The 24,031-nt window shown below is 63.6% G+C and overlaps 3 protein-coding genes across 3 annotated transcripts in view; 2 read left to right on the forward strand and 1 right to left on the reverse strand.

The window, feature by feature from the left end:
• FANCA (FA complementation group A) overlaps window positions 1-984 on the forward strand; it is a 34,271-nt gene extending 33,287 nt beyond the window's left edge. The window contains exons 41-43 of the mRNA XM_036013558.1: window positions 105-261; window positions 405-497; window positions 843-984. Coding sequence (XP_035869451.1) covers window positions 105-261; window positions 405-497; window positions 843-950 — 358 coding nt within the window. The 3' untranslated portion in view covers window positions 951-984. The remainder of the gene's footprint in view (window positions 1-104; window positions 262-404; window positions 498-842) is intronic.
• Window positions 971-12,203, reverse strand: ZNF276 (zinc finger protein 276). The gene is made up of 11 exons (XM_028504054.2): window positions 11,753-12,203; window positions 10,667-10,970; window positions 10,309-10,355; window positions 9,761-10,213; window positions 8,722-8,800; window positions 7,583-7,666; window positions 3,077-3,187; window positions 2,931-3,006; window positions 2,516-2,633; window positions 1,624-1,723; window positions 971-1,551 (listed from the first exon to the last, which is right to left on the reverse strand). Exons 1-11 carry the CDS (start codon window positions 11,940-11,942, stop codon window positions 1,305-1,307), a joined length of 1,809 nt encoding a protein of 602 aa, XP_028359855.1. The 5' UTR covers window positions 11,943-12,203; the 3' UTR covers window positions 971-1,304.
• Window positions 12,204-12,209: 6 nt separating this feature from the next.
• Window positions 12,210-23,065, forward strand: VPS9D1 (VPS9 domain containing 1). Its single transcript, XM_028504061.2, has 15 exons — window positions 12,210-12,619; window positions 13,875-13,950; window positions 15,587-15,679; window positions 15,772-15,949; window positions 17,435-17,546; window positions 17,621-17,683; window positions 18,090-18,142; window positions 18,233-18,320; window positions 18,546-18,631; window positions 18,982-19,445; window positions 20,465-20,594; window positions 20,842-21,050; window positions 21,325-21,421; window positions 22,358-22,462; window positions 22,761-23,065. Exons 1-15 carry the CDS (start codon window positions 12,257-12,259, stop codon window positions 22,927-22,929), a joined length of 2,286 nt encoding a protein of 761 aa, XP_028359862.2. The 5' UTR covers window positions 12,210-12,256; the 3' UTR covers window positions 22,930-23,065.
• The last annotated feature ends 966 nt before the right edge of the window (window positions 23,066-24,031 follow it).

Below are 24,031 nucleotides of genomic sequence, written 5' to 3' on the forward strand. Positions count from 1 at the left end.
GCCGCTGGGGGTCCCCTCCAGACGACAGGGTGCCTCTACCTCCCTGGACTGCCCGTGCTCACCTCCAGGAGGTGGTGTCACCTGACATACAGCCTCCCCTTCAGCCTCCTCTCCTGCTGGGATGAAGACGCCCTCATTCAGGACGCCGCCTTCCTGCATGTCGCCGTGGACATGTACCTAAAGCTGCTCCGCCTCTTCGTAGCCGGAGAGACGGGTGCACTCTCGACCTCAGCCAGGAGGAGCCAGGAGCTCCAGGACCAGGCAGGTGCAAGGGCTGGCTGTGTCCAGGCAGAGGGCACAGCCCATAGGCCCACGGGTCAGATCTCCGGGGCCTGAGGCTGGGCCAGCCCCTCCCAGCCTGTGCACGGGCTCTGTGACTGGGGCTCTGCCTGTCCCCTCTGTAGGGGGACCCTGTTGGCCTGGTGACAAGAGCTCGGCTTTTCCTCCTGCGGTCAGCGCCTCAGTGTCCCACACAGAGCTTCTCACACATGCCGGAGGTAACACCCAGAGGCCGCCTTGCTGTTTTCTTAACGTTTATTGATTTTGGAGAAAGAGGAGGCGGGGAGAGAAACATTCATTTGTTGTTCCACCTATTTATGCATCATTGGTGGTTTGTGTGCTCCGACTGGGGATCGAACCTGCAGCCCTGGGGCATCAGGACAACGCTCTAACCCACTGAGCTCCCTGCCAGGGCACCGTGGTGTTCGTTCTTAAACCCAGATCACTGTGTGAGCCTGAGCACACAGGGATCTGACACGGGGCCTGGTGGCTGTGGTCACCAGCCTCCCGCTCCCTGTGCCTGGGGTTCAGTCTGTGCCGCACTGACCGTGGTTTCCTTGCAGCTGCTGGCCTCGCACGGGGGCTGTGACCCGGAGCTGAGTGCCGCCCTTCTGAGCAGGCGGCAGGCCACACCCGACGCGGGCCCCACCCAGGGGCCCCGCCTCTTCTGACTGGACTGGATGCGGAGCACACCTCTGGAAATAGTTTATTGCGAGCGTGACGTGGAGCTCTTGCCACACTAAGGAGTGGGCTACAGATCTCCCGATTGCTTTGGTGGGGAACAGAAACTGACTATTTAAGACTTGCGTCTGGCCCCAAGTCAATGTAGGAAAATAAACTGCTGGTCCCAGAGGGGACACGAAGGCGACCTGGGCCTCGCACCAAGCCCCCCACGTCCCAGCACAGGGCTGGGGCTCAGCATGGGGCACTCAGGGCAAGCAAAGCGGTGCCATCGGGTCGCATGGGAGGAACTGTGGAAGTTGACCTGTGACCCCATCTACCACCTGGCGAGTTCAAGTGCACCCTCAGGTGGGCTCAGGCTTCACGGCCTGGCCCTCTGTGGTCCCGGGAGGTGGCTCCAGGGGCAGGGCCTTGTCTTGGGTCTGGGTCAGGGGGTGCACCATGGACATGTGCACGTTGAGGTTGTGTGCCTTCTCGAACCGCCGGCCACACTGGTCACAGGCGAAGTCCAGCTCCGTCTCAGCCTTGTGTTTGGTCATGTGGTACTTGAGGGACGCCCGCTGCCGGCACTGGAAGCCACAGACTTCACACCTGGGGATGAGAGGAGGTTAGCAAGGGTGTGGGTGCCAGTGTGGCCAGGAGGGGGCGCCGGCCCACACTTACTGCAGAGGCTTGGCTCCCGAGTGCCGCATCTGGTGGACCAGGAGGTGCTTCCGCTGCTTGAAGGTCTGTCCACACTCGTCACAGATGTAGTTCCGCACCTCTGGGGAGCAACAGGTGAGCGCAGGCCCTGGGGAGGCCCACTCGCTCGGGCTTCCTACACTCGGTGCCAAAGCAGGGGACCCTGCTGGCCTCCTTTCACCAGAGACACTTCTGACACCATTAGCCACTGCTGGGGCTGCCCCTGAGGCCTCTGGGTAGCTGAGGCCTGTTCTCCTAAGTGTTCGAAGGTCCCTTGACGCAGACTCAAGCACCTTGGGGAGCTGCTGTGCTGGGCCTGACGTGCACAAGGACCCTCCGTGCCAACCCCACAGGAAAGGAGGGTCCCTGGGAGGCTCAGAGTGGGCGGCTCTGAGTGAAGTAACTTGGGCACGTGGGACCTCTGTGTAGAAATCTGCCCTGTGAGGTGGCGGCGCTGATTCAGGGACTGCCTTCCGGGCAGGGGCAGCTATGGGGCAATCGTGTGGGTCGTGTATTTCCGGACACGTGGGTTGTGCGGTCACGCCAGTGAGGGCGGAACCGTGACACTGGTGTCGTGGGAGCCCAGGCTGGAGCACAGTGGGGCAGCGGCCCTCGAGGGGAGCCCGTGTCTCGGGGACACTCACTGCTTCCCTGCACTTCCCTTTCCCACCGTTTCTGTAGTGCGTGGCTTCCTCTTAGATCCCCAAAGCACGTCACTTAAAAATTTGTTTAAAAATCCACCACAATAAACGGAAAGGCCCTGGGATTTTTTTTGCTTATTCCACACTCAGACCAACTGAGCTGACCTGCCAATACTGCAGCCCAGGGGTGGGGACCCTCAGGGCTGTTCCCGGGGGCGGGGCCGGGCACACACCTGTGTGGATGAGCTTCACGTGCCGCTGCAGGTAGCGGTCGATCATGAACACCTTGTTGCAGCCAGGGTGGGGGCAGGGCCTCTCGCGGACCTCCTCGTGGTGCTCCTTAATGTGCTTCTGCGGGGACGGTGCAGCCCTGAGCGCTGGGCTCCCCGTGACAGCAACTGGCCCGTCAGGCAGCACCTGCCCCTCCCGCAGGCCCTGCCCAGCACCCTTGAAGGAACACATCTGACCATTCCTCACTCATGGGTGCTTTCCCAAGTGCAGCAAGTAGCACATCCTCCCCCACGGAGCACAGCAATGGTGGGGGCTGCTGTGTGCCTCCATTTCCCCAGGCTCACGGGCACCCTTGGGTGGGTCTGCCCCAGCGCTCCACCCAGGCCCCCACCCTGACTCCAGCAGCGCCCGCCTCACCTTCATGCCGTCGGCCCCTCGGTACACGGCTGTGCAGCCCTGGTATGGGCACTTGTAGATGGTGGGCAGCTCCTCCCTGCAACAGAGCGCACCCTGGAGCTGCCGCCCTGGCCGTGCCCCTGCAGGGCAGCCCCCACTGGCCTCACCTCTCACAGCGCAGCTTGCTCTTCCAGCCTGGCTTCGGTCCGGGCTTCTTTCGGATTTTTGGTTCTTCAGGCTTCTTGGCTTCTTTGCTTCCGTTCTTCTTCCCAGGCACCCTGGAGAGAGAAGGGCACTCGGATGCACTGGCGTGTCGGACCTCTGTGCAGCGATCTCGCTCCCTTTCCAGCGTGAGAGGCTGGGCTTCCTGAAGCCTCCAAGGGTGACCTGCGTCAGCCTCCATGCTCCCGGGGGGCCCAGAAGCGGATGTGAGCCACCACGGCCGGGACAACTCAGGAGGCAGCGGCCTGGTGCTGCCACCTCAGGAGGGATGCCCACGGCCACCGTGGGAGTGGGTCTTTTCTAAGCACCAGAACCGCACACTCTGTGCCCTGGCCGAGGGGCTCGGCTGATTAAAGCATCATCCTGACACATCAAAGGTGTGGGTTCGACCCCCAGTCAGGGCGCATCTAAGAAACCACCAATGAAGGTGTTCCATCAGTAAGTGGAACAGCAAGCTGATGCTCCTCTCTTGTTCTAAAGATCTACCTAAAGAAACACTTTGCAAAGCTTTAAGCATGGGTCTCTCCACCAAAACCACCACGAAGTTAGAAAAACAGATTAGAATCAACAACTATGGGACCCTGATGGGACGTCCTTATGGGGGAAGTGCTGCCTCTCCAAGTACCCACCAGCCACCCCCCCCCCCCGCTTCTCAGCCCTGCTGCAGGGCCAGGGCGGGCTGCAGGGACCCTGTCCCTGCAATGTGGGGACCGCGGGGTGCAGCGATGCCCTCCTGCGGTGTCTATCGAGGGGAGACATGCATCCTCGTTTTCCTTTTTGGACCCCAGACATTTAAGGAACTCTCGTCAGAAACAGAAGGGAGCTTTTGGGGCCACATGGGACAAGCGCCAGGACAACTGACACCACCCTCAACAGTTAGAGACTGAACCCTCCCCTCCGAGGTCAGGAACAAGAAATCGGTCCTGGACATCCTAGCCAGAGAAATTACACCGGGAACCAAGCAAGAGCCATCGACATTAGAAAGGAACGAAGTTACCTCTATTCACAGATGTCATGATCTAACATGTAAAAAACCCTAAAGAATTCACATACAAAATAAAAATTCAGCAGACTTGCAAGGTATAAAATCAAACACCTGTCCTATTTCTATATGCTAACAATGAAAAAAATTAAGAAAACCCATTTGCAATCTCATCAAAGAGAATAATAAATTACCTCGGAGTAAACTTAACCAAGGAGGTGGAAGGACGTGGACAGTGGAAACTACGAAACACTGATGAACAAACGAAAGACCAGAGTAGGTGGAGAGACGCCCATGTTCAAGGGCTGGAGGCTGACGCTGCTCAGAGGGCAATGCTTCCCCCAAAGGGATCTCCAGACTCAACCCCCATCGAAATCCCAATGGTGTTTTTGGCAAAAAGGGAGAGGGGAGCAGAAAGCATCCTAAATCTCACACTGAATTTCAAGGGATGCTGAATAGCCAAACAACTTTGAAAACAATGCTGCAGGACTCACTTCCCGACTCTGAACTTGACTGCAAAGCCACAGTAATGGAAGCTGGGGCACTGGGAGGAAGACAGACGGTGCAGACCAGCTGAACGGCTTTCCACAAGGTGCCGAGACCACGCGACAGGGAAGGGGCGGTGTCTCCCCACAGGTGCCGGGAAACCATCCACATGCAGAACGAAGTCAGGCCCCTGACACACACCACGCGCAAAAATTAACTTCAGTGGATCACAGGCCTGGACCTAAGAGCTAAAACCACAACGCGCTTAGGAGGAGGCAGGGACACGTCTTCCCAGTGTCACTGGGCCTGGCAGAGGTTTCCTGCCTGTGACACAGAACACAGGCAACGGGAGTGAGAAACAGGTGAGCCCGCCTTCACAGCGACCCGTTCTGTGTGCCGGACAGCACAACCGAGAGTGCGAACAAGGGAACCCACCGAACAGGACAAGCTGCCCGACGACCCCCCGGCACAGAGACGCCCGGCGAAAGTACGGGCACAGGCCTCGAACCGACTACCCTCCAAAGAAACAGCATGCGTAAAGAAGCTCAACACCACTAACCCTTAGAGGAATGCAAATCAAAAGGACAAGACACTACTTCCCACCCATTAGCACGACTATTTAAAAAAAAAAAAAGAAAATAGCAACGTTCCCTGGACGTGGAGAAAATGGACCCTTGGGCACTGCTGGCGGGAATATGGAAGGCGCAGCTGCCGTGGGGAACCGAGGCAGCTCCGCAGACAGTTGAACGTGGACTCAGCACACGACCCTGCACCCACCTCCTGGGGACGTGCCTGCAGAATCCCAGACGGGCCGAGACAGACACCGGGTACCAATGTTCGGGGCACTAGTCACAGCATTAACCAAAAGGCACAAACGACCCACCGTGGCAGGTGCGTGGATCGACCAAACGTGGGCTACCCCAGCGACAGAGCCGCATTTCCAGCCCTTTTCACCTCGTGGCACACGAGCTAATTAGATTCTGCCGCACGCCAAAAAATATAGTGCTGCCAAACTGACAAAATGGAAAAAGGCATGATCTTGATTCACGAATACCAGACAGCTGTTGTTGTGTTGGCTGTTGTCGTTTTTTAAATTTGACAGTCTGAGGGAGAAGAGGTCAGTGCCCCTGACTAAATAGCCAGGTGTCACACGTTTTAAAAATCCTTAGCCCTGGCTGGCATAGCTCAGTGGATTGAGCGCGGGCTGGGAACCAAAGTGTCGCAGGTTCGATTCCCAGCCAGGGTACATGCCTGGGTTGCAGGCCATAACCCCCAGTAACCGCACATTGATGTCTGTCTGTCTGTCTGTCTCTCTCCCTTCCTCCTCCCCCCTAAAAATAAATAAATAAAATCTTAAAAAAAAATCCTTGTGGCACACTGGTTGTGCCGTGGCACACACTCTTTGAAAACCACTGTCAGAGGACCCTTCGGCCACAGGAAGGCATCAGGTGCTCACACAGGCTGCAACACGGCGAATCTCAAAACCATGGTGCCAAGTGACTGGCAAGAAGCTGGTCATGAAAGGACAAACATTATGTACATCTGCCTCCATGAAGTCCTTCAGACGGGCACCCAGAGCAGAGGCTGTCCGGGCTGGGGGGTGGGGCGGGGCAGGGCGGGGACTCTCGCTTCCTGGGTACAGGACGTTCTTCTGTGCGGGAGGATGGAGTCTGGAGATGGTGGAGACTTTTTGCCCAGCACTGTGAAGGTACTTAATGCCCCTGAACTGTGTGCTCAGAAACGGTAAACTTCCTCACGTGTCTTTGACCACAGTTATCGAGGGTTATACGTAGCTGTCCTTCTTGGAGCCCAGTGCACTAGAAGCTCCTTTCTGGCGACTGCGAGACCCCTCCCCTCCTTGCCTCCGCAGGAGCTGTTCTCAGAACCTGTGTCCCTGCTCGCTGGCCTCCACCCTCTCCTGAGGGGCACCGCCGCCCCCCACCAGAGCCGCTCTGTGGCCAGTGATCTGCCATTCTCCTCCCACCCTAGATCAACGCTGGTTGAGACCAGGAGGCTTCCGAGAGGCTGTGGGTCCCACAGGTGGGTCCCCGCAGCCATGGGCAGGCTATGGGGGGCAGGGGCTCAGTGCTGCACCGCCTCTGATCTTCCCCAGAGCCCCCGGCTATCTCCCGGTCACTCTGTGGCCTGTGCCAGAACATGAAGGAAAAGCCGCGCCTCGTGTGAGCTGCCGCGTGAGCTGCCAAAGGGCAGAGCCCACGTCAGCGTCGCCAGCCGCAGGGTTTGGGCTGTGCCTGGGCACAGAGGGGGAGGAGAGCGACACAAGTGCACTCGTCCCTGCCTGCCAGGGCCCTGCGTTCCAACCGGAGAGACCACCCAAGTCCCAGAAAAAAGAAGGTCAAGACAAGGTCATAGAAACAACTCGACAAGAAAGTGGCATCAAGCCCTGGCTAGTGTGGCTCAGTGGACTGAGCACCGGCCTGCAAACAGAAAGGTCACCAGTTCGATTCCCAGTCAGGGCACATGCCTGGGTCACGGGCCAAGCCCCCAGTGGAGGCACGTAAAAGGCAACCGTGCATTGACGTTTCTCTCCCTTTCTCCCTTCCCTTCTCTACAAGTAAAAGTAAACACAATCTTTATTTAAAAAGTGGCACAGAGACTGGTGCCAGAGGCATAGCTGAGAACCCCGCGGAGCTGGGCCCCGGGCCCCAGAGACTTGGCACGCAGAGCAGGAACCAGAAGCAGGCAAGACTGCCTGGAGGTGTGGCTGCGAGCAGGACGGGCGCGGGGAAGGCCAGGAGCTCCAGAGCTGGCTGGGCCACACCCATGGGCCCGCCACCACCCTCACAAGGGACCTGAGGCCGGGTCCCAGAGCTGAACCCAAAAGGCCTCAGCTCACTCAGGGACCACACTGCACTGAGCCTGGTGGTCTGGCCCAAAAAGCGTGTGCCGAGGGCGTGGCGCCCAGCCCCCAGCGGACTCCACCCCGCAGCCCCAGGCCCGGGCACCAAGCCCGTCCCCTTACTTCTTCTCCGGGTCAGGCTCGAAGGACTCGTCTGAGGACTGGGGACTCTGCTTCTTGTCGTTGTCGTCCTCACTCAGGAAGTCCCTAGGACAGAACAGGGAGCCGTTAGCAAAGCCCTAGGGTGGGTGACGGATCCGATGCCACTTCCTGTCTACAGACACCATGCGGGCCCCCATGTCCCACGTACAGTTCTGCTGAAGGCGTCCTGAGAAACCGAAACCCCCAAATCGCCGACCCCACCGCCTAACGGAAACAACAAGCCCGGGCCACTGCAGTCCAACAGGCTGGCGATCCCCCATGAGCCCCACGTTCCTCACACCTGGGCCTCTCCACGGGGCCCCCGGCGGGCGGGAGCCCTCGCGGGCAGTGGGCTTCTGAGCGTGGATGCTCAGGACTTCGCCTCATCCTATCACTGAGCACCTGTCGGGCAGGCAGGTCAGCTGCCAGCCATTCCAAAGGTCACAAAGGCCAGAAAAGCTCTGTGCTGCTGTGACCTTCACCCTGAAGCATGAATCACTGTCCACTCCCAGTTGGGCAGCTGCCAACCTCCGGAGAGGCTCGAGGCTGGCCGGCAGCTTGCTGGACAGCCTGTGACCACTGCTGGTGCCAGGGTGGCTCTCGAGCACACTCGCGGGTTCCTCCGGGGACCTCGGTCACCGGCGTCCCACTGCTGGAGTCGCACTAAAAACCACTCCAGTCTACAGATGAGGTGCATCTCCGTCCCGTCCCAGCCGCAGGGGTGGAGCTGGGAGGGTGGGAGCGGTTCCTGGCTCAGAGGTGTTGGGGGGGGGGGGGCGGGGGGAGCGTGGTGGACCAGGAGCGGACAGTCCCAAGCCACAGCTGTATCGTGACACTGGCTTCCTCTGCTCTAGGACACGTGGGGTCACACAGAACTAAGGCTCTGAAGGAGCAATAGCAGAGGATGCCTGCAGGGCCACCCTGGAGCGCTACACTGCCCGGGGCCTGCTCCCTGGTGGCTGGGTCAGGGTGGGCACCCTCTGAGACCCAGGAACCCCCAGTCAGGATCGAGAAGCCTGGAAGCACTCCCAGCCGAAACTCAGGCAGCAGGCCCCTAGGGGTGGTGGAGTTTGATTTTCCAAGGAGAGATTTTAGGCTGTTTAAACCCACTCTTCTCTCACCCCTCAGAAAGGTCACTGAACTCGTCTTTTACCCGATCATCCGAGGTTGAAGATGGGGACTGCTTCTCACCCAACTGCCCTGAGAAACAAAGAACAGGGCTCCTGTCACCAGCCCAGCACAGGCCAGCCCAGCAGGCAGGCGCGGCCCGGCAGAGCCTGCCTTGTGGGGGCGCCGGGTCCTCCAGCCTCCCATCCCAGGCCCCTCCCAGTTCCACCCTAGCCAGGGGCCAGCCCAGTGGAGCCCCGGAGCCCCCATGGGTCCAGCACGGGCACAGGCAGTGACGAACACCAGGAACCAGCCCCTCCTGAGACTCAGACCCAGCCATTTCAGGGTGGGATGACTCACAGGGCGTGACTGTCTCAGGACATTTAAAAACACCGTTGTTATCAAGGTGTTGCACACACGGTTTAAACAGCCCTGCAGCCCTCAGGACCCTCTGACGGAGCCCCTGCTCCCGCCCAGCATCTGAGCCCCTCCGACCCAGACCCGGTCTGGGAGCTGCACTCTGTGGAAGCGCCACGGAGGGCTTCCACTGAGGAGTGGCCACACGCCCACACACAGACAGGTGCACGCATGGCAGCTGACAGCAGGCGGGAAGCCAGCCTGGCTCTGCTAACGTGAACAGCTGCGCCACCCCCACGGCACTGTGGGATCGGGCCCCAAACCAGGGCCTGTGTCCCCCCGCAGCACTTGGCAGAGGAGCCCGTCCACTCTGGTTCCACGGAGGTGTCGCCACGGCCCTGGCGGAGGCCCAGGAAATGACCCCAGACAGCCCCTGAGGCACCAGCCAGCCCGTTCCCGCATGCCCCACAACAAGGGCCCCGTTCTTCTCTCCCTCGGTCCCCAGGCGGAGCAGGCGGGGAGATGGACGGCAGAGGACCGTGCCTCCGCAGGCCCTCGGGCACAGGGCCTCCGCCCTCAGTACCGCCAGACGCCCACGCACAGCCGCTGCCCCCAACAGCCCAGACATCCGCTGCCTACTGAGGGCCCTGCTTAGGAGCGGCACTCCCAGTCTGACGGCCCAGGGGAGCCTCCTACCTGGAGCCCCACTCGGGGGGAGGCCAGCCTGAGGCAGGGGGCTTGGCCCGGGCCCCACAGGGCTGCTATCTGAAGGAGGCTGGGCCACATCTGTGTTGGGCGTGGGCAGCGGTTCCGTCTCGGCCCAGGCTGTGGTCGCTCTGCCCTGGGAGCTCGGAGCGGCAGCCCCAGTGGGGTTGGACCTCCGACGGTGGGTGAGCCGTGGGGGCACCTCCTTGTCCCACGTCCACTTGACTGCCAACGCGCTGTCCAGCAAGAGAGCCCCGCAGCTGGAGTCCATGTCCATGGTGTAGTCGTGGCCTTGGTCACAGCCCCACACGGCCTGGACGACACCGCAGTACTCGGAGGACAGTGTCCTTTGCAGGCTGGGCAGGGCCCCACAGCTGGCCGCGTGTCCATGCACCCACCCCACCAGGCCACGCAGGCCTTCGGGGCTCGAAGGGATCAGGTCCACTGAGGAGAGGCACAGAGACCGCAGCCCCGGGGCTGATCAGCACCGGCCCGCAGCGAGTCCACCCCCCACCACACGTCTGGTCCCGGGCACTCACCCAGGCACGCTCCCTCCTCCGCCTCTGCCGGGGGCTGGGCACCCACCCTGTGAAGGATGGGCAGGCCATGAGTGGCCCCATGGCAAGCAAGAGGTAGGCCTGCTCCCTTCACTGCCCTTCCCCACGGGTGGCCTCCCCTGCCCCCGCCCCTGCACAGGAGCACTCAGAGCCACCACGGCCCTCACCCCCCACCCTGGCCTCCCACCCCAGCCACACAGGGCTCCCGAGAGTCTGCTGCCCCTGCACCACGGCCTCCCCACCACACAGGTTCCCACCGGGCACTCCGGTGCTGAGAACAGCAGAGCACACAGGGGCTTAGCCCGAGCACCCCCAAACGAATGAAGGAGGGAGTGCCTACTGTGCACAGGGCTTCCGGGGACTCATCGGGGACACGTTGACTCTCTGCAGAAAGGACTTGAGGAGGCCGTGGCACTGGTAGAACTGGGCGTGGCAGTTCTTGCAGACGAACTGAGACAGGGCTGGGTCCTGGTGGACAGCCACCCCCAGCAGGTGCTGGAAGTCCCTGACGAACGTGCGCTCCCCTGCGGGTGGTCTCTCTGAGCTCTGCCCCGGCGCCCGGCCGGAGATGCTGCGGAGACTCCGTGTGGAGAACTTCCCGTGGCAGAGGCGGCAGTGCCCCATGGCAAGAGCCCGACCCGCTCCTGGGCAAGCACAGAAGACAAGAGGTCAGTGGCAAGGCTGCTCGCTGCACAAGACACACAAGACCACAAGCTCCCAGGAGGGGAGCCATGCAGACCCGGGCAGTGAGGCCCCTGCTCCACCAGCCCCCCAGCTCCTCAGTGGAGAGCCCTCCGTGGGGCCTCCCCAGACACATCCCTAAGACACAAGCCCATGTCTGGGCCGCAGGCAGCGTTCTGGCTCTGGGCTCCCAGCTGAACAAACGGCCGTTGGGAAGATGTGGCCAGTGGGGGCCTTCTGGTCCAGAAAACCTCTGGGAGAAGCTAACTGCCTCCGCTCCGAGTCCGGCAGCACACTGAGCCACAACCAGACAAGGGTGCAGCAAGAAAAGAACTACAGGCCCATGTCCCTGACGAACACACATGCAAAAATCCTCAGCAAAACACGAGCACACCAAAGTCGCCAGCACGCTGCGAGGGTCACACACCAGGATGCAGTAGGACTAACTCCGGCAGTGCAAGCCAGACCCCCTGCCGGCGGGGCCCAAGCTCCCCCAAGCCCCACTTGACCCACCCGGCTCTCTGTCAACGAGCCGGCCGCCAGGGCTCGGGAGGTGAGGCCTAAGCGCGGCACCAGGACTGGAGCCCAGGCCAGTCCCAGCCCGAGCCGCAGGGAGGGTAAGCGGCTTGCGAAACGGTTCCCAGCGCGGGCGCCAGGGAGGCTCCGCCTGCCTGCCTGCCTGCCGCCCAAGGACGCCCCGTGAGAGAGAGGCCCGGGGCCGTGGGCACGGAGCGGCCGGACCTACCTGGCTCGTCGGCGCCGTCCTCGCAGGCCCGCGCCGGCCCCCAGCCCAGCCGCGAAGCCACCAAGGCCGCTGCCTCGTCCACGCTCGGCCCGCTGCGGGCGGGGCGGCCCCGGGTCCGGCCGCCGCCCGAGCCCCCGCGCTGCCCAGCAGCCGCAGGCGACAGGAAGCGGCCGAGCCGGTCCCGTTTCATGGCGGCTGCCCCGGCGCTCCGCCCCGTTCGCCTCCGCCCGGCCCCGCCCGGCTCCGCCCGGCAGCACTCGGGCCCGCTCGGTCCTCTGGTCCCGGCGGCTGGGCCCCGCTAAGTCCTGGTCGGCCCGGAGCGCTCGTCCGCTCGGCTGGACTGCGCTCGCTCGTCACCGCCCGCCTCCGCCGTTCGGCTCCGCTCGGCTCGCTGGAAGAGGGCGGGGCGAGGAGGGTGGGGCCGCGTGACGACAGGGGCGGGGCGGGGCGAGAGGGGCGGGGCGAGGAGCGGGGCCCACGCGGCTAGTGTGCCACGGACTTGAAATGAGGGGGCCGGTTGCGCAGCTCGCACGCTCGTGGCAACTGCGTGAAGAGGTCATTGGAAAGCTCCGTCTCTTCTGCCCTCGGCGCGGAGCGCGCGCGGCACGGGCGGGGCAGCCGGAAGTGCGCCGTGCCAGTCCCGTGTGTTCCGGCGGTCCGCGGCTCGGGCGGCTCGGGCGGCTCCCGCTCCCGTGCATTCTCTGTTCCGGTGTTCTAGCCGCCCGCCCCGCCCCTCGGCCGCCAGCACCGCCTCCCCCGCCCAGCGCCATGGCAGCTGCGGCCGGGGACGGTGCGGTGAAGCCGCTGCAGTGCGCCATGAAGCTAGCCAACGGGGCCATCGAACTGGACACCGGCAACCGGCCCCGGGTGAGGCGCGGCGCGGCGCAGCGCGGCGCGAGCGGCCCCCTAGCCAGGCCGGTCGGGTGGGCGTGGGCGAGGGCGGGGCCGCGGGATGGGCGCCCGCGGGACCCCACGGCGGCGGCGGGGCGCTGGGCGGGGGTGTCGGCTTCCGACCTTGGACAGCTCCCAGGCCTGCCGGCCTTCGGTGTTCCCCGTCTGTTCACGTCGGGAATCCCAGCCGCGCTTTTATTTGTGAAGGGGGCACAGTAGGGTCCGCGGCGCAGCCTCCCAAGTAGACCTGGCAGACGGCATCGCGTGTGTGTCTTTTCCCGGGAGATGCTGTAGATTTAATCAGGTTCCCACGGGGGACGACATCCAGGACGGTTAACTGCTGCTGCTCCCTGCTGTGTCTTTCCAGGCGTCTGTCTCGGCCGCGGGCGGGAGGGCGGGGAGGCTGTGCCTTGTCCCGAGAATGATCAAAGGGTGGCTACCAGATGGAAAAGCCGGCTGAGCCGCGCAGGGCTGCCCGGGTGGGAGAAGGCTGCGCGAGCCGGGGGCGCATCCCGGCCCCTCAATCCCCTGCTGTCCCCAAGTCCCAAGTTGGCTTTCTGGGGAAGCAGGTGCCCCCACAAATCAGAAATCCTCCCCGGAATCCATTTTATCCTAATCTCTGAGGTGTAGACTTAAACACAGGAGGGCTAGGATGCACCAAACAACAATGAAACACCATGCTGTGCGTTCCAAGTGCCCCGCGCCCTGTACAGGAAGCAGAATGCTCACACCCGGGAAACTGGCAGTAATTCTAGTGTCCTAGACTCCCGCCAACCGAGGCGGTGGGGTTCAGGAAGAGGGTTTCCCAGAACCGAAGCTAGAAAGGGATTCTACGATTTGCAACACCACTCCCTCAATTGCCTCACGGGAAAAAGATACCAGAGCCGCTGAATGAGCAGCGCAGGAAGGAAACCTGTTGCAGGGGGTGCAAACTGACAGCGGGTCTCACAGCTGTTTTCCCTGGCCTCCCAGCGAGAATCCCAGTTCCTTCCTGTGCTGGGGAGAAAGGCAGTGGGAAAAGGTATGGACACCCAGCTGGGCACCTTTTCCTTCCAGTCTGGAGAAGAAGGACACTCCTGCGTGAGCCCCAGGCAGACCGGCCAGACACTCAGGCGTATCTCAGAGACAAGCAGACACCACTGTTCCTGTTTCCCACAAGGGCTGCGGGAAGAAGTGACGGGATCTTTGCCTCCACTGCCTGACCCCTGCCTTTCCTCTTCCCTGGGCACAGGAGGCATATACAGAATACCTGAGGAGCATCCACTATATTTCCCAGGTGCTGCTGGAAGAAGTGGAAACCACCAAAGGTACAGCTTTCAGCTGCACTGCTGCTTTTGGGCTGGGAAAATTCTGGACACTGTAGCCCTTGGTGGGTTTCAGGCCTGGGGTGGCCTGTCCTACACACTTTGTGAATGGGTAGGCACTCAGTAAGCATAAGTTATGGTGGGGTGACGTGGGAGCAAAAAGGGACAGGTGCTCTGAGGGGCGAGGGAGGGCGGGACACCCCAGGGAGGAGTGGGTTGAGCGAAGGCTGGGGGCGGCACTCCCCGCAGAGGGGCGTACAGAAGCCCTGAGCTGCGGGTGGGTGCTGAGTGAGGAAGGGTGGGCAGGCTGGAGAGGGCCAGGTGTGTGAGGTGTGGGCAGGGCCTCGGGTGGAGCAGGGGCCATCCTTGTGTGAGGGTTCGCTCTCGGAGGCTCCAGGCGGAGAGGCCGGCAGGGAGTGTGGGACGGACGGCAGTGGTGAGGCCCCTGGAGGTGGGTGGGCTTGGGGACGTTCTTTAAAGTTGCACTTGCCCAGCCTTGGTGGAGGGGTAGATGGTGAGCTGTGGGGGGACAAGGAGATGGGGGTGCAGGAGCGTGCTAGCAAGTGTGGAGCAGAGGGCTGCCCCAGCAGCACAGCCTGCTTGGTGCCCTGCAGTCCAGGGTGCAAAGGTCCAGTGGCCAGGGCAAGATGGGCGTTCCCAGTGAGCTCGGCAGAGCTCTGCGCATTGCAGGGTTGAGGGCGGGGAGGACCTGGGTGGCAGTAGCCCTCATTGGGGGCGGGGGTCCTGGAGGAGAGAGGCCCTGAGGGGTCGGGGAACACTTGGAATAGGGCAGACGTGGGGATGAGGGCAGTTTCAGTGGGAGTGTTTGGGGAGGGGCCGGCTGGGAGGGGGTGGGAGCTGGGGCGGGAGCTAGGCTGGCGTTGTCCAGGTTTTCAGGTGGAGCTCCTGCGGTGACGGCTGGTAGGAGCTGTCTCCAGAGGTGGGGCGCAGAGTGGAAGCCGTGGGGTGGCACGGGGGGGGGGGGCCTGGGCGCTGCCAGAGGCAGGGAGTGAGCAATGACACTGTCTCTGTGAAAGGGCCCATGACCATGGCCCACCTGGAGGAGGGGCTGGAGGTACAGGTGAGGTCCTCAGAAGAGAAGCCTCGTTAGGGGGGATAAGGGGACTAAATGGTGATAGAGAAAAAATACAATACGGATTAAGTTAAAAAATAAAAATAAAAGGGCCATTAGGTGGAGAGAGGGCTCTGATGGTCCAGCCGAGACAACGGGACAGCCGGCCAGAGGCTGGGTGGGTCAGGCTCAGAACCCAGGGTGGACAGTCAGAGATGGGGGTGGGCAGCCTGGCCCAGGGGTCAGAGGTTAGGAGACAGCAAACATGCTCCTGTTTTGTTGTTGGTTTTTTTTTTAAGAATTTTAATTTATCTTTAGACACAGGGGAAGGGAGGGAGAGAGAGAAATCCATGGGTGGTTGCCTCTCACGCATCCTCTACTGGGGACCTGGCCTCCAACCCAGGCCTGTGTCCTGACTGGGAATCAACCGGTGACCCTTTGGTTCATAGGCCAGTGCTCAGTCCACTGAGCCACACCAGCCAGGGCACACCCTTGTTTTTATCTCAGCAAGAATCTGGTTAGTGATTGAGGTGATGGGAACCAGTCTCCTTGTCTCTTGCTCCCTAGAAGCTGGGGAGGCCTTGCCCCTGGAGACCTTGAGGATGCTGAAGCTGGCAGAGCAGTGCCTGGAGAGGGCCCAGTCGACAGCTGCCAAGATCGGTGGGTGTCAGCAGCAGGCTTTCCTGGGGCGTCCGCCCGGGTCTGCATCCTCTGTGGGATGTGGGCCCTGTGCTGACTGGAGTGCCTCGCAGGGAGAGCCTGCCCGAAGCCAGCCGTGCCTGCGACTGCTCCTGCACCCTCGCGGACCAGCCAGACCAGCCAGCACCGGCACCGCCGGGTGTACTCGGACGAAGGGGGGAAGCTCCTCCCATTTCTGCCACCTGAGATGTTCCAGAGGCTCCAGGTGGTGGAGTCGCAAAGCTCTAAGAAGTAAGCTGGGGCAGGAGGGAAGGGGGCTGGGTCTGGGGGTGGAGGGTTAGCATGGGTCTCGGCGTGGATCACCTGGCACCCGGCAGAAACTGTGCAGATCATCTCTGGGGAAAAGCACCTTGGATTTCCATGAAGGGAGCGGCACACAGTCTGGGATGGTGAAGCACGGAAAGAAATAAGAAACTGGAGGAATGATGGCAGAAACAGAGCCACAACGTCTTCAAGTGGAGTCATCAGAAATAGCTTATAAAACAGTCATACGTTCTGTGTTCAGAGAAATAAAAAAAGGAGCGTGGAAATGCCTAAATACCTACAGGGGAGAGAATCCCACAGGGAACAAGAAACTGTAAAATCTGGCCTAGCAAATGAAGAACCAAGTAGAAACAAAACAAAAAATATAATATCGGAGTTCCTGTTACAAACTGAGTGGCAACAGTGACAATGAGCTACAGTTGATGCTCGAACCGCTGACGGCTGGGGGCACGGAGCACCACGCAGCTGAAACCCCGGGCGGGGGGCTGCAGGGGGCCTCAGAGCACGCGCGTCCCAGTGGCAGATCGAACACACAGCCGACCCTCAGACACCACGGCTTTGAGCTGCGGCCTCTGCTCGCACACACGGATTTTAAGTAAATCTTAATTTAAGGTGAAATCTGCGTGTAAGTGGGCCCATGCGTTCAAACAGTGCTATTTGGCGGTCGGCTGTGTGTCCTCCGTGAAACCTGCGTGTGCAGAACATGGCACCTTGGTTACAGCCGAGCAGATGAAGCTGGAAAGAAACGAGTGAGTTGGACAGAAGGTCGAAGGGCACCCAGCATGACTCACAGAAGGAAAACCGAAGACAGGAGGCCTGAGAGGCAAAAGTCTACCATGAGGTTACTGGACTTCCGGAAAACAGGAGGAAAAAGATAGGAGAGGCGTGTCATTTGAAAACACGATGGCAGTTTTCTAGAGCTGATGAAAAACATCAAGTCCCAGATGCCAGCGTGCAAGCAGGGTCCACGAGGAGGGCCAGCAGCTCCCGGCTGCCGCTGCCCGGGGGCAGAGCCAGGCACACGGCCTCCACCCCCTCCGGCCCAGGTGCCCGGGAGGACTCGGGGCTGGAGCTGCTGCAGCGGGTGGCTGTTGGTGGCTGTGACCAGTGGACGTGGCCCCCCTCATGGGTTGCAGACGAATCTGTCAGGTTCACGTGGTGCCTTCAGAGAGGTTCCCGTCGTTGTCAGACGCGTGACGGACCTGCACGGCGGTCTGACGCTCAGCTTCCCGTGAGGAGGTGCGGAGTCAGCAGTCCTGGCCGCCCAACACCCACCTCTCTGCCGGCAGTGGTCCAGCCCTGGGAGACCTCCTCCCTCCTGCTCACTTCCTGCCAGAGCCCTCTCCTCTGTGTCCTCACCTCTCGCCTCAGGGCTGGGTCAGGAAGGGTCCTCGGGTCCCCAGAGCATGGCTGGGGTTCGGGGCCTGGATAGCAGCTTCTCACTACTTCCAGGGAGCTGACGCCCCTGGAGGAGGCCTCCCTGCAGAACCAGAAGCTGAAGGCTGCCTACGAGGCCCGGGTGGCCCGTCTGGATGCCAGCCAGGCCCTGCAGAAGACGTCACTGGTGAGCGGGTCGGTCCCAGGGAGGCTTGTGCTGGAGGGGGAGAGGGCAGGCGTGACTCCCTCCTCCCCTCCCAGACCCTGTCCCTGCAGCGGCAGATGATGGAGAACCTGGTGATCGCCAGAGCCCGGGAGGAGACTGTATCCTCTCTGTCCGTCCGCCCTCAGAGTCCAGAGGGGCAGGTTCAGGGTGTGACCCTGTGCTGAGAGAGGAGGGGGGCGGGGAGCAAGGTGGCAGGATGGGTCTGTCGGTCGGTGTGGGAGCAGAGTTCTTCCAGCTCGAGAGAGGCTCGCGCTCAGGGGTGGTTCCTCTCGGCCCCTGGGGCCTTTGCAAAGACATCCTGACCCCACACCCAGCACCCACAGCCTCCACCTTCCAGGGGTGCAGGACTTGCCTGCCCCTCTGAGTGGGTGCCCGTCTGGCCTGGGGCCTGGACTGCACCTCCTGGGGGCCGAGGCAGCGGCCTCCTATGTCTGGCTGGGCGCTGGGACGGCCCGGGCTTGGGGCACATGCAGGGCCTCAGACACGACCTTAACTCGGCCCCAGCTGCAGAGGAAGATGGAGGAGCGCAGGCTGCGGCTCCAGGAGGCGGCCAACAGGTGTGTCCCTGGGCTGTCCGGGCCTCAGAGCTCCGGGGGGACTGGTGGGGCCCGCCCGGCACCTGAGGCCTCCTGGCCCTCTCTCTGCAGGAGGTTCTGCAGCCAGGTCGCCCTGACGCCGGAGGAGCGGGAGCAGCGGGCCCTCTACGCCGCCATCCTTGAGTATGACCAAGACCACGTGAGTCCCCCAGGGCAGGTGTGGGGCGGGGGTGGGGGAGAGTCCCGGGGTCCCAGGCGGAGGATGCGGGGTCACGTGGGCCTCATGGTGTTGGGTCTTCCCTGCACCCCAGGGAGGGCGTCAACAGTGGGGCCTGGTCTTGGGGTGCAGCTGTGGCGAGGGCAGGGAGGGAGGGGCTGCCCCACCGGGGGGCCGTGCTCTGCTCCAAGGGCCCCTGTCCTGCAGGACTGGCCCAAGCACTGGAGGGCCAAGCTCAAGAGGAGCCCGGGGGACCTGTCACTGGTGACCAGCCTGGTGTCCCACCTGCTCAGGTACCCGGACCCTCAGGCCCTTCCTCTGGCTGCTGGCCGGCAGGACTAGAAGGGGAAGAGATGGATGAGGAGGCCAGGCCCTGTGCTGGCCAGGCCTCTGTGGGGCTGCCCCAGGGCCTGGCCCTTGTCCCACGCCCCTTCACTGGCCTCTGTCTGCTTTCTCCAAGGGCGGCTCAGACTGTATTTGGAAAGAATACATGAGATGCTTCTCTGGACGGCGGTGGGGGGGACGTGGGGGAAGCGCTGGCTCGCTCAGCCCCCAGGACAGAGGCCAGCAAGTGGGCTGCAGCCCCTCCCACCTGCCGGCCTCGAGCTGGGCCCACATGCACGGCCTCCACTTTGGTTTGCAGCGTTCCCGACCACCCCATCTCGAAGCTGCTGAAGAAGCTGCAGTGCACCGTGTACCGGGCGCTGTACCCCGTCGTGAGCAGCTGCTCCCTGCCCCCTGATGCCGACGGGCTGCTGGCCCCTGGAAGCCGGCGGCTCCGGCCCTCGCAGAGCCTCTACTGCATGCTGTCCCCCTTGGAGCCCAGCCCAGCCCCGCAGCCCCCTGAGGGGCCCCCTCCCAGTCCCCCACCAGCCCCACTCCAGGCTGGGCTCCCGGACAGAGGGGTGGACAGCAGCCCTAAGGGGCCTCCCTCACCCCAGGTGGGCAAGGATAGCTCCTTCGAGGACCTGGAGCAGTTCTTGGCCACCTCTGAGCGGTGGGGCCATGGCCCCGGGGGCCAGCCTGAGCCTCAGCCCTCGGGGGGGAAGGAGGAGCCCTTGCTGGCGCAGCTGAGGAGCACCGTGAAGGACATCCACAACGCCATCGGTGAGTGTGCGACCCTGGGGGACCGTGGGCGGGTGTGGAGCTGCTCGGACTTGCAGCAGGCCCTGGAGGGGCCCTTCCTCTGGGCCGCAGCCTCGCCAGCCCAGGCCTGCAGAGCCCTGCTTCCCAGACAGGCGCCCGCCTGCCTCTGGGGGCGGCGGGCCGGCTGTGTCCTTGGGGGGCGGGGGAGGGGGGGCGGGGCAGGGGGGGGGGCTGGCCATGGCAGTCTTGTGAAGCGGGGTGTCCACCCTCGGAGCCTCTGGCAGCCAGCTGGTCCTCCGGGCAGTCTCAGACTCCGAGTCCTTCCAGGCCAAAGGCTGTCCCACGCGTGCAGCCTGGCACCCCCCACGTTTCCCACCTTTCGAATAGTACGTGGGTTCCCAAGGCTGCCCAGTCCCGAACGAGGAGGGTGGTTCCAGGGTTCCCTAAGCGCCAACGATGGAGGCCTGGCAGTCTGGGGCCCTGTCCTCACCGTGGGCCCCGCCGTCTGAGGGACTCGGGGCGGGGCCCCTCTCCCCAGCCCGATGCCTGTCTTTCCTGGGTGGCTCCCCCATCTCCGTGGGCAGGTCTCCCTCATCCCCAGGAGGGCACCCCATCTCTCTGGGCCTGAGCTTGCTTGTCTTCAAGTGTGTTGCTCAAGTTTCTCCAGGTTCCTGCAGTTTGGGGTACAAACCCTTTTCAGGAAGAGCCCCTGCTCAGCGCTCCTGCCCAGGCGGGCCCCCTCTGCCCCTCAGGGAGGCTGGGTGGGACCCTGTGACCGCCCAGGGATGAGGGGCCAGACCCCAGCTCTGGTGCTGGGCCTGGGCTGCGTGGACTGTGGGGGCAGCTGGTGTGAAGGGGGTAGAGGGAGGGCCAGGCAGATGCCCCCCCACCACTGAGCCGGGACGCTGGCTGTGGCCCCGGCCACACCGAGGCCGGCCCTGGGAGGGTGGAGGAGTGGTGATGGAGGAGGGGCCCACCCGGGGGCCGCCCAGCGGCCGCCAGCTGGCCCCACAGTGCCGCGTCTGGCTCTGTCCCGGCAGACAGGCTGCTCTCGCTGACCCTCCTGGCTTTCGAAGGCCTGAACACGGCCGTCTCCAAGGACCGCTGCCTGGCCTGCATCGAGGAGCCCTTCTTCTCCCCACTGTGGCCGCTGCTGCTGGCCCTCTACAGGTGCCATCCCTGCCCCGGGCCCCTGCGGGGTCTCCCTGCTTGTCACCGGCCCTTCTTCACCCTCGGACCCCCCCCCCCCCCCCCCCGCACCGCCCCGAGACAGTGCTTCCCTGGCGCTTGGCTCTGGGCACACTCTCGGCTGGCTCCCGTTCACCCGTGACTCGGGACGGGGCCGGCTGCCTCCTGCCCTGGCTCTGTGCCGGGCAGGGCCCCTCGGGCGGCTGAGCCTGGCCTCTCTCGGCCCCAGGAGTGTGCACCGCACCCGGGAGGCCGCCCTGAGCAGGAGCATGGAGCTCTACAGGAACACACCCCCGGCCGCCCTCGGCATCCCCAGCAAGCTGCTCCCTCGGGACCCGGAGAGCCTGGGAGCCGGTGCCTACCCCTACCGGGCTGCAGCCCAGGAGCTGGGGCTGCTGGTCCTGGAGAGCTGCCCCCAGAAGAAGCTGGAGTGCATCGGTGAGGGGTGCTGGGAGGAGGGAGCAGGGGCAGCGACCTGTCCCAGCGGGTGCCCTGGTCCGTGTGCTTTGTCTGGGAGCCGCAGGCCCCCCTCCTGTCGAAGGGGGTGTGTCCTGCGGGGCCTGAGTGGTGCCAGGGCCACATCTGAGGGAGGGTCAGCCATGCAGCGGGCAGGGGCGGTGTGGGTGCCCGGAGCTGTTCTGGCTGCCGGCTGTCTGTCTGCTGTTGGGGCCGGGTCCCCCGCCCCTCACCGAAGCCTCCCTTCTGCGTGCAGTGCGGGCCCTGCGGGCTATCTGCGCCTGTGCTGAGAGCTACCACCGGGCCCAGGAGCCTGCACCCGAGGCCGGACCGCCACCCGGCTCAGCTGCCATGTGAGTCCGGGGCAGGCCCCCACACAGGAGGGGCTGCCCTCAGAGGCTGGGGGAGACAGGACCCCCCCACTCTACCTGCGTCCAGGGCCACAGCTTTTAGCCCTAGCAGCTCTAGCCCCGGTGCACCACACACTGCTCCTGGGGGCCAGGGCTTCCCTGAGGGGCTTCTTAGGGGCAGGGACCCTCGGGCTACTCTGACGAAGTGTAGGGCTGCTCTCTGCAGAAGCAGGGCTCCCCCAGAGGAGAGGGAGACAGGTGCCACCCCACCCACCCCAGGGCCAGGCCGGCCGGGAGTTCTGGCGGGCTCCCACAGCCCCCTTCACCGGCTTGCAAGTGAGTCACTGCAGGTGGCAGCCCCGGGACTGAAAGCTTGCTCAGTCCGGCTGCAGCCCCACCAGCTTCCTCCCCTGGCACCTGCCTGTGTCCCTGCAGCCGTGAGGTGCCCGGGGACACGGGGCAGGGCCTGAGCAGGAAGGAGCTCACCATGTGAGAGGCACCCCCTCCTGCCAGACTGAGCCGGAGTCTGCCCCACGCTCTCCTCAAGAGACCACTGGTTGTGGGGCCCTTGGGCTGGGGTGCTGGGGTTCTGGGCCCTCCCTGATCAGCTCACTGAGACGCCTCTCTCGGAGAGCCTGGGGTGCCTGGCGTACTGGGCTGAGTGACACCTGACCTCAGGGGTGAGCAGGCTCCTGGGACCTGAGCCACCCCCCATCACCCTGGACCCCAGGCTCAGACAAGCTTGTGAGGTTGCAGTGACCCCCACCTGTCCTCTGTGGGGCCTTTCTGGGGAGGTGCTCTCAGGGGGTGGTGCTAGTGCAGACAGAGCAGCCAGCAAGCCCAGGACCTCGGCGGGGGCTGAGCTGGGGCCTCAGGGTGTGGCAATGGAGCAGCCCCTTGGCCCCAGAGCCCCCGGCCATCCTCGCCTCTGTCTGGCAGCGGTGCCGACGACCTCCTGCCCATCCTGTCCTTCGTGGTGCTCAGAAGCGGCCTCCCGCAGCTGGTGTCTGAGTGTGCAGCTCTGGAGGAGTTCATCCACGAGGGGTAGGAGCCCCAGGCTGGGGCGGGGCGTGCAGCTGTGTACCCGGTCCACAGCCCCTCTCCCCAGCCCAGCTCTCCCCCGAGCCTCGGCTCAGCCCCCTGCCAAGGGGAGGGTGGGAAGAGCTGGGGCCCAAGCCTTAAGCAGTGTCTGCCTGAGGGGTGGGCTGTCCCCCCACCCAGCCTCCCTGACAGCCCCTGTGGGACCCCAGTGTCCAGGCCCTGCCCCCTGAGGGCAGATGCCCCTTCTACAAGGCCAGGGCCTCCTCACACCCCCTCAGTGACTGGTACGACCTCCACGCAGGTATCTGATTGGAGAGGGGGGCTACTGCTTGACCTCACTGCAGAGCGCCCTGAGCTACTTGGAGCTGCTGCCCCGGGCGGCCTTGGGCAAGGAGAGGAGGAGGGCCCCTGCTGAGGACTGTCCAGGAGCCCCTGGCACTGGGGCTCTGCAGCTTTCGCCCCCACCCTGACCTGTCATCTGCCTCCAGGGGCTGCTCCTGACTGGACGGGGCTAAGTTTGACCAGCTCCCAGGAGCCAGGCCCTTCTCTTTCCCGCTCCAGCCTCTGAGCAGCCTGCCCAGCAAGGAGCCAGAGCTGCCAGCTCCCGGGGTGGGGGGTGGGGGGTGGGGGGTGGGGGGGCGGGGTATGAGGGTGGAGTCAGGGCTTGGGCCTTCTGTCCCCTGAGACAGCTCACTGAGCCAGCCTCCTGTCAGAGTCAGGAGCACCTCAGCCCTCTGCCCCGGAGACCTGGGGCCTGGGTGGTTTGAGACTGCACTGTTTATTTATTGGGCATTGACCACTCCACTGCCCCTTGGAGGCCCACGTGTCCCCGGGACACCCGCCATGGCCGGGGACTCAGGGCCACCCTCCCACCCTGGGCAGTGGGCATCAGGTGAGTGGGTGGCAGGTTCCTACCCCCACACATCCTCTTCTGAGTTGGCATGGACCCAGGGGTCAGCGCCTGCCTGCAGCCCACGGCCTGGCCTGACCCTGCCTGTCCCCAGCAGCCACTGAGCTGGCTGAGAATAAAGAGTTCGCCGACATCTCTGCCTGAGTAGGTTGCTTGCTCCCCACACACTGGCCGACCAGCAAGAGCCAAACTTCCAGAGACCACTGTGGCCCACCCACCACACCAGGCCTGCCTGCCGCCAGGCCTCTGCGAGGGACTGGGGTAGCCCCGGGGTGCCCCCTGGGGCAGGAGGCTCCTCGGAGCCTAGTGGGGTGGAGGTCGAACCTGGGCAGACCCTGATACCACAGCATGCAGCCCAAAGGGCTCTCAGGAACCAGCTTTTGCCCCGGAATGCGGGCATATGTGGGCCCCTGAGCGGAGGCACCTGCAGCTCTGGGAGAGGAGAGAGCAGGTGGCGGGGCCCCCTCATGGGCAACGCCTGCCAAGGAAGGAGGGCCCCGGCAATCTGGACGGCCAGAGGTGGGCGGTGTGGGCCCACCCACAGCAGACGCTGGGCACGGAGCGGTGCTCAGGTTCTTTGGGAAACACTGTCACAAAAGGGCGACCAGACGGTGGGGCTTTTACTGGGCCAGACAGTGCCCCGGGCCTTCCTCGGGCTCACC

This window comes from Phyllostomus discolor, chromosome 12 (genome assembly GCF_004126475.2).
Source record: "Phyllostomus discolor isolate MPI-MPIP mPhyDis1 chromosome 12, mPhyDis1.pri.v3, whole genome shotgun sequence".
Classification (NCBI taxonomy): domain Eukaryota; kingdom Metazoa; phylum Chordata; class Mammalia; order Chiroptera; family Phyllostomidae; genus Phyllostomus; species Phyllostomus discolor.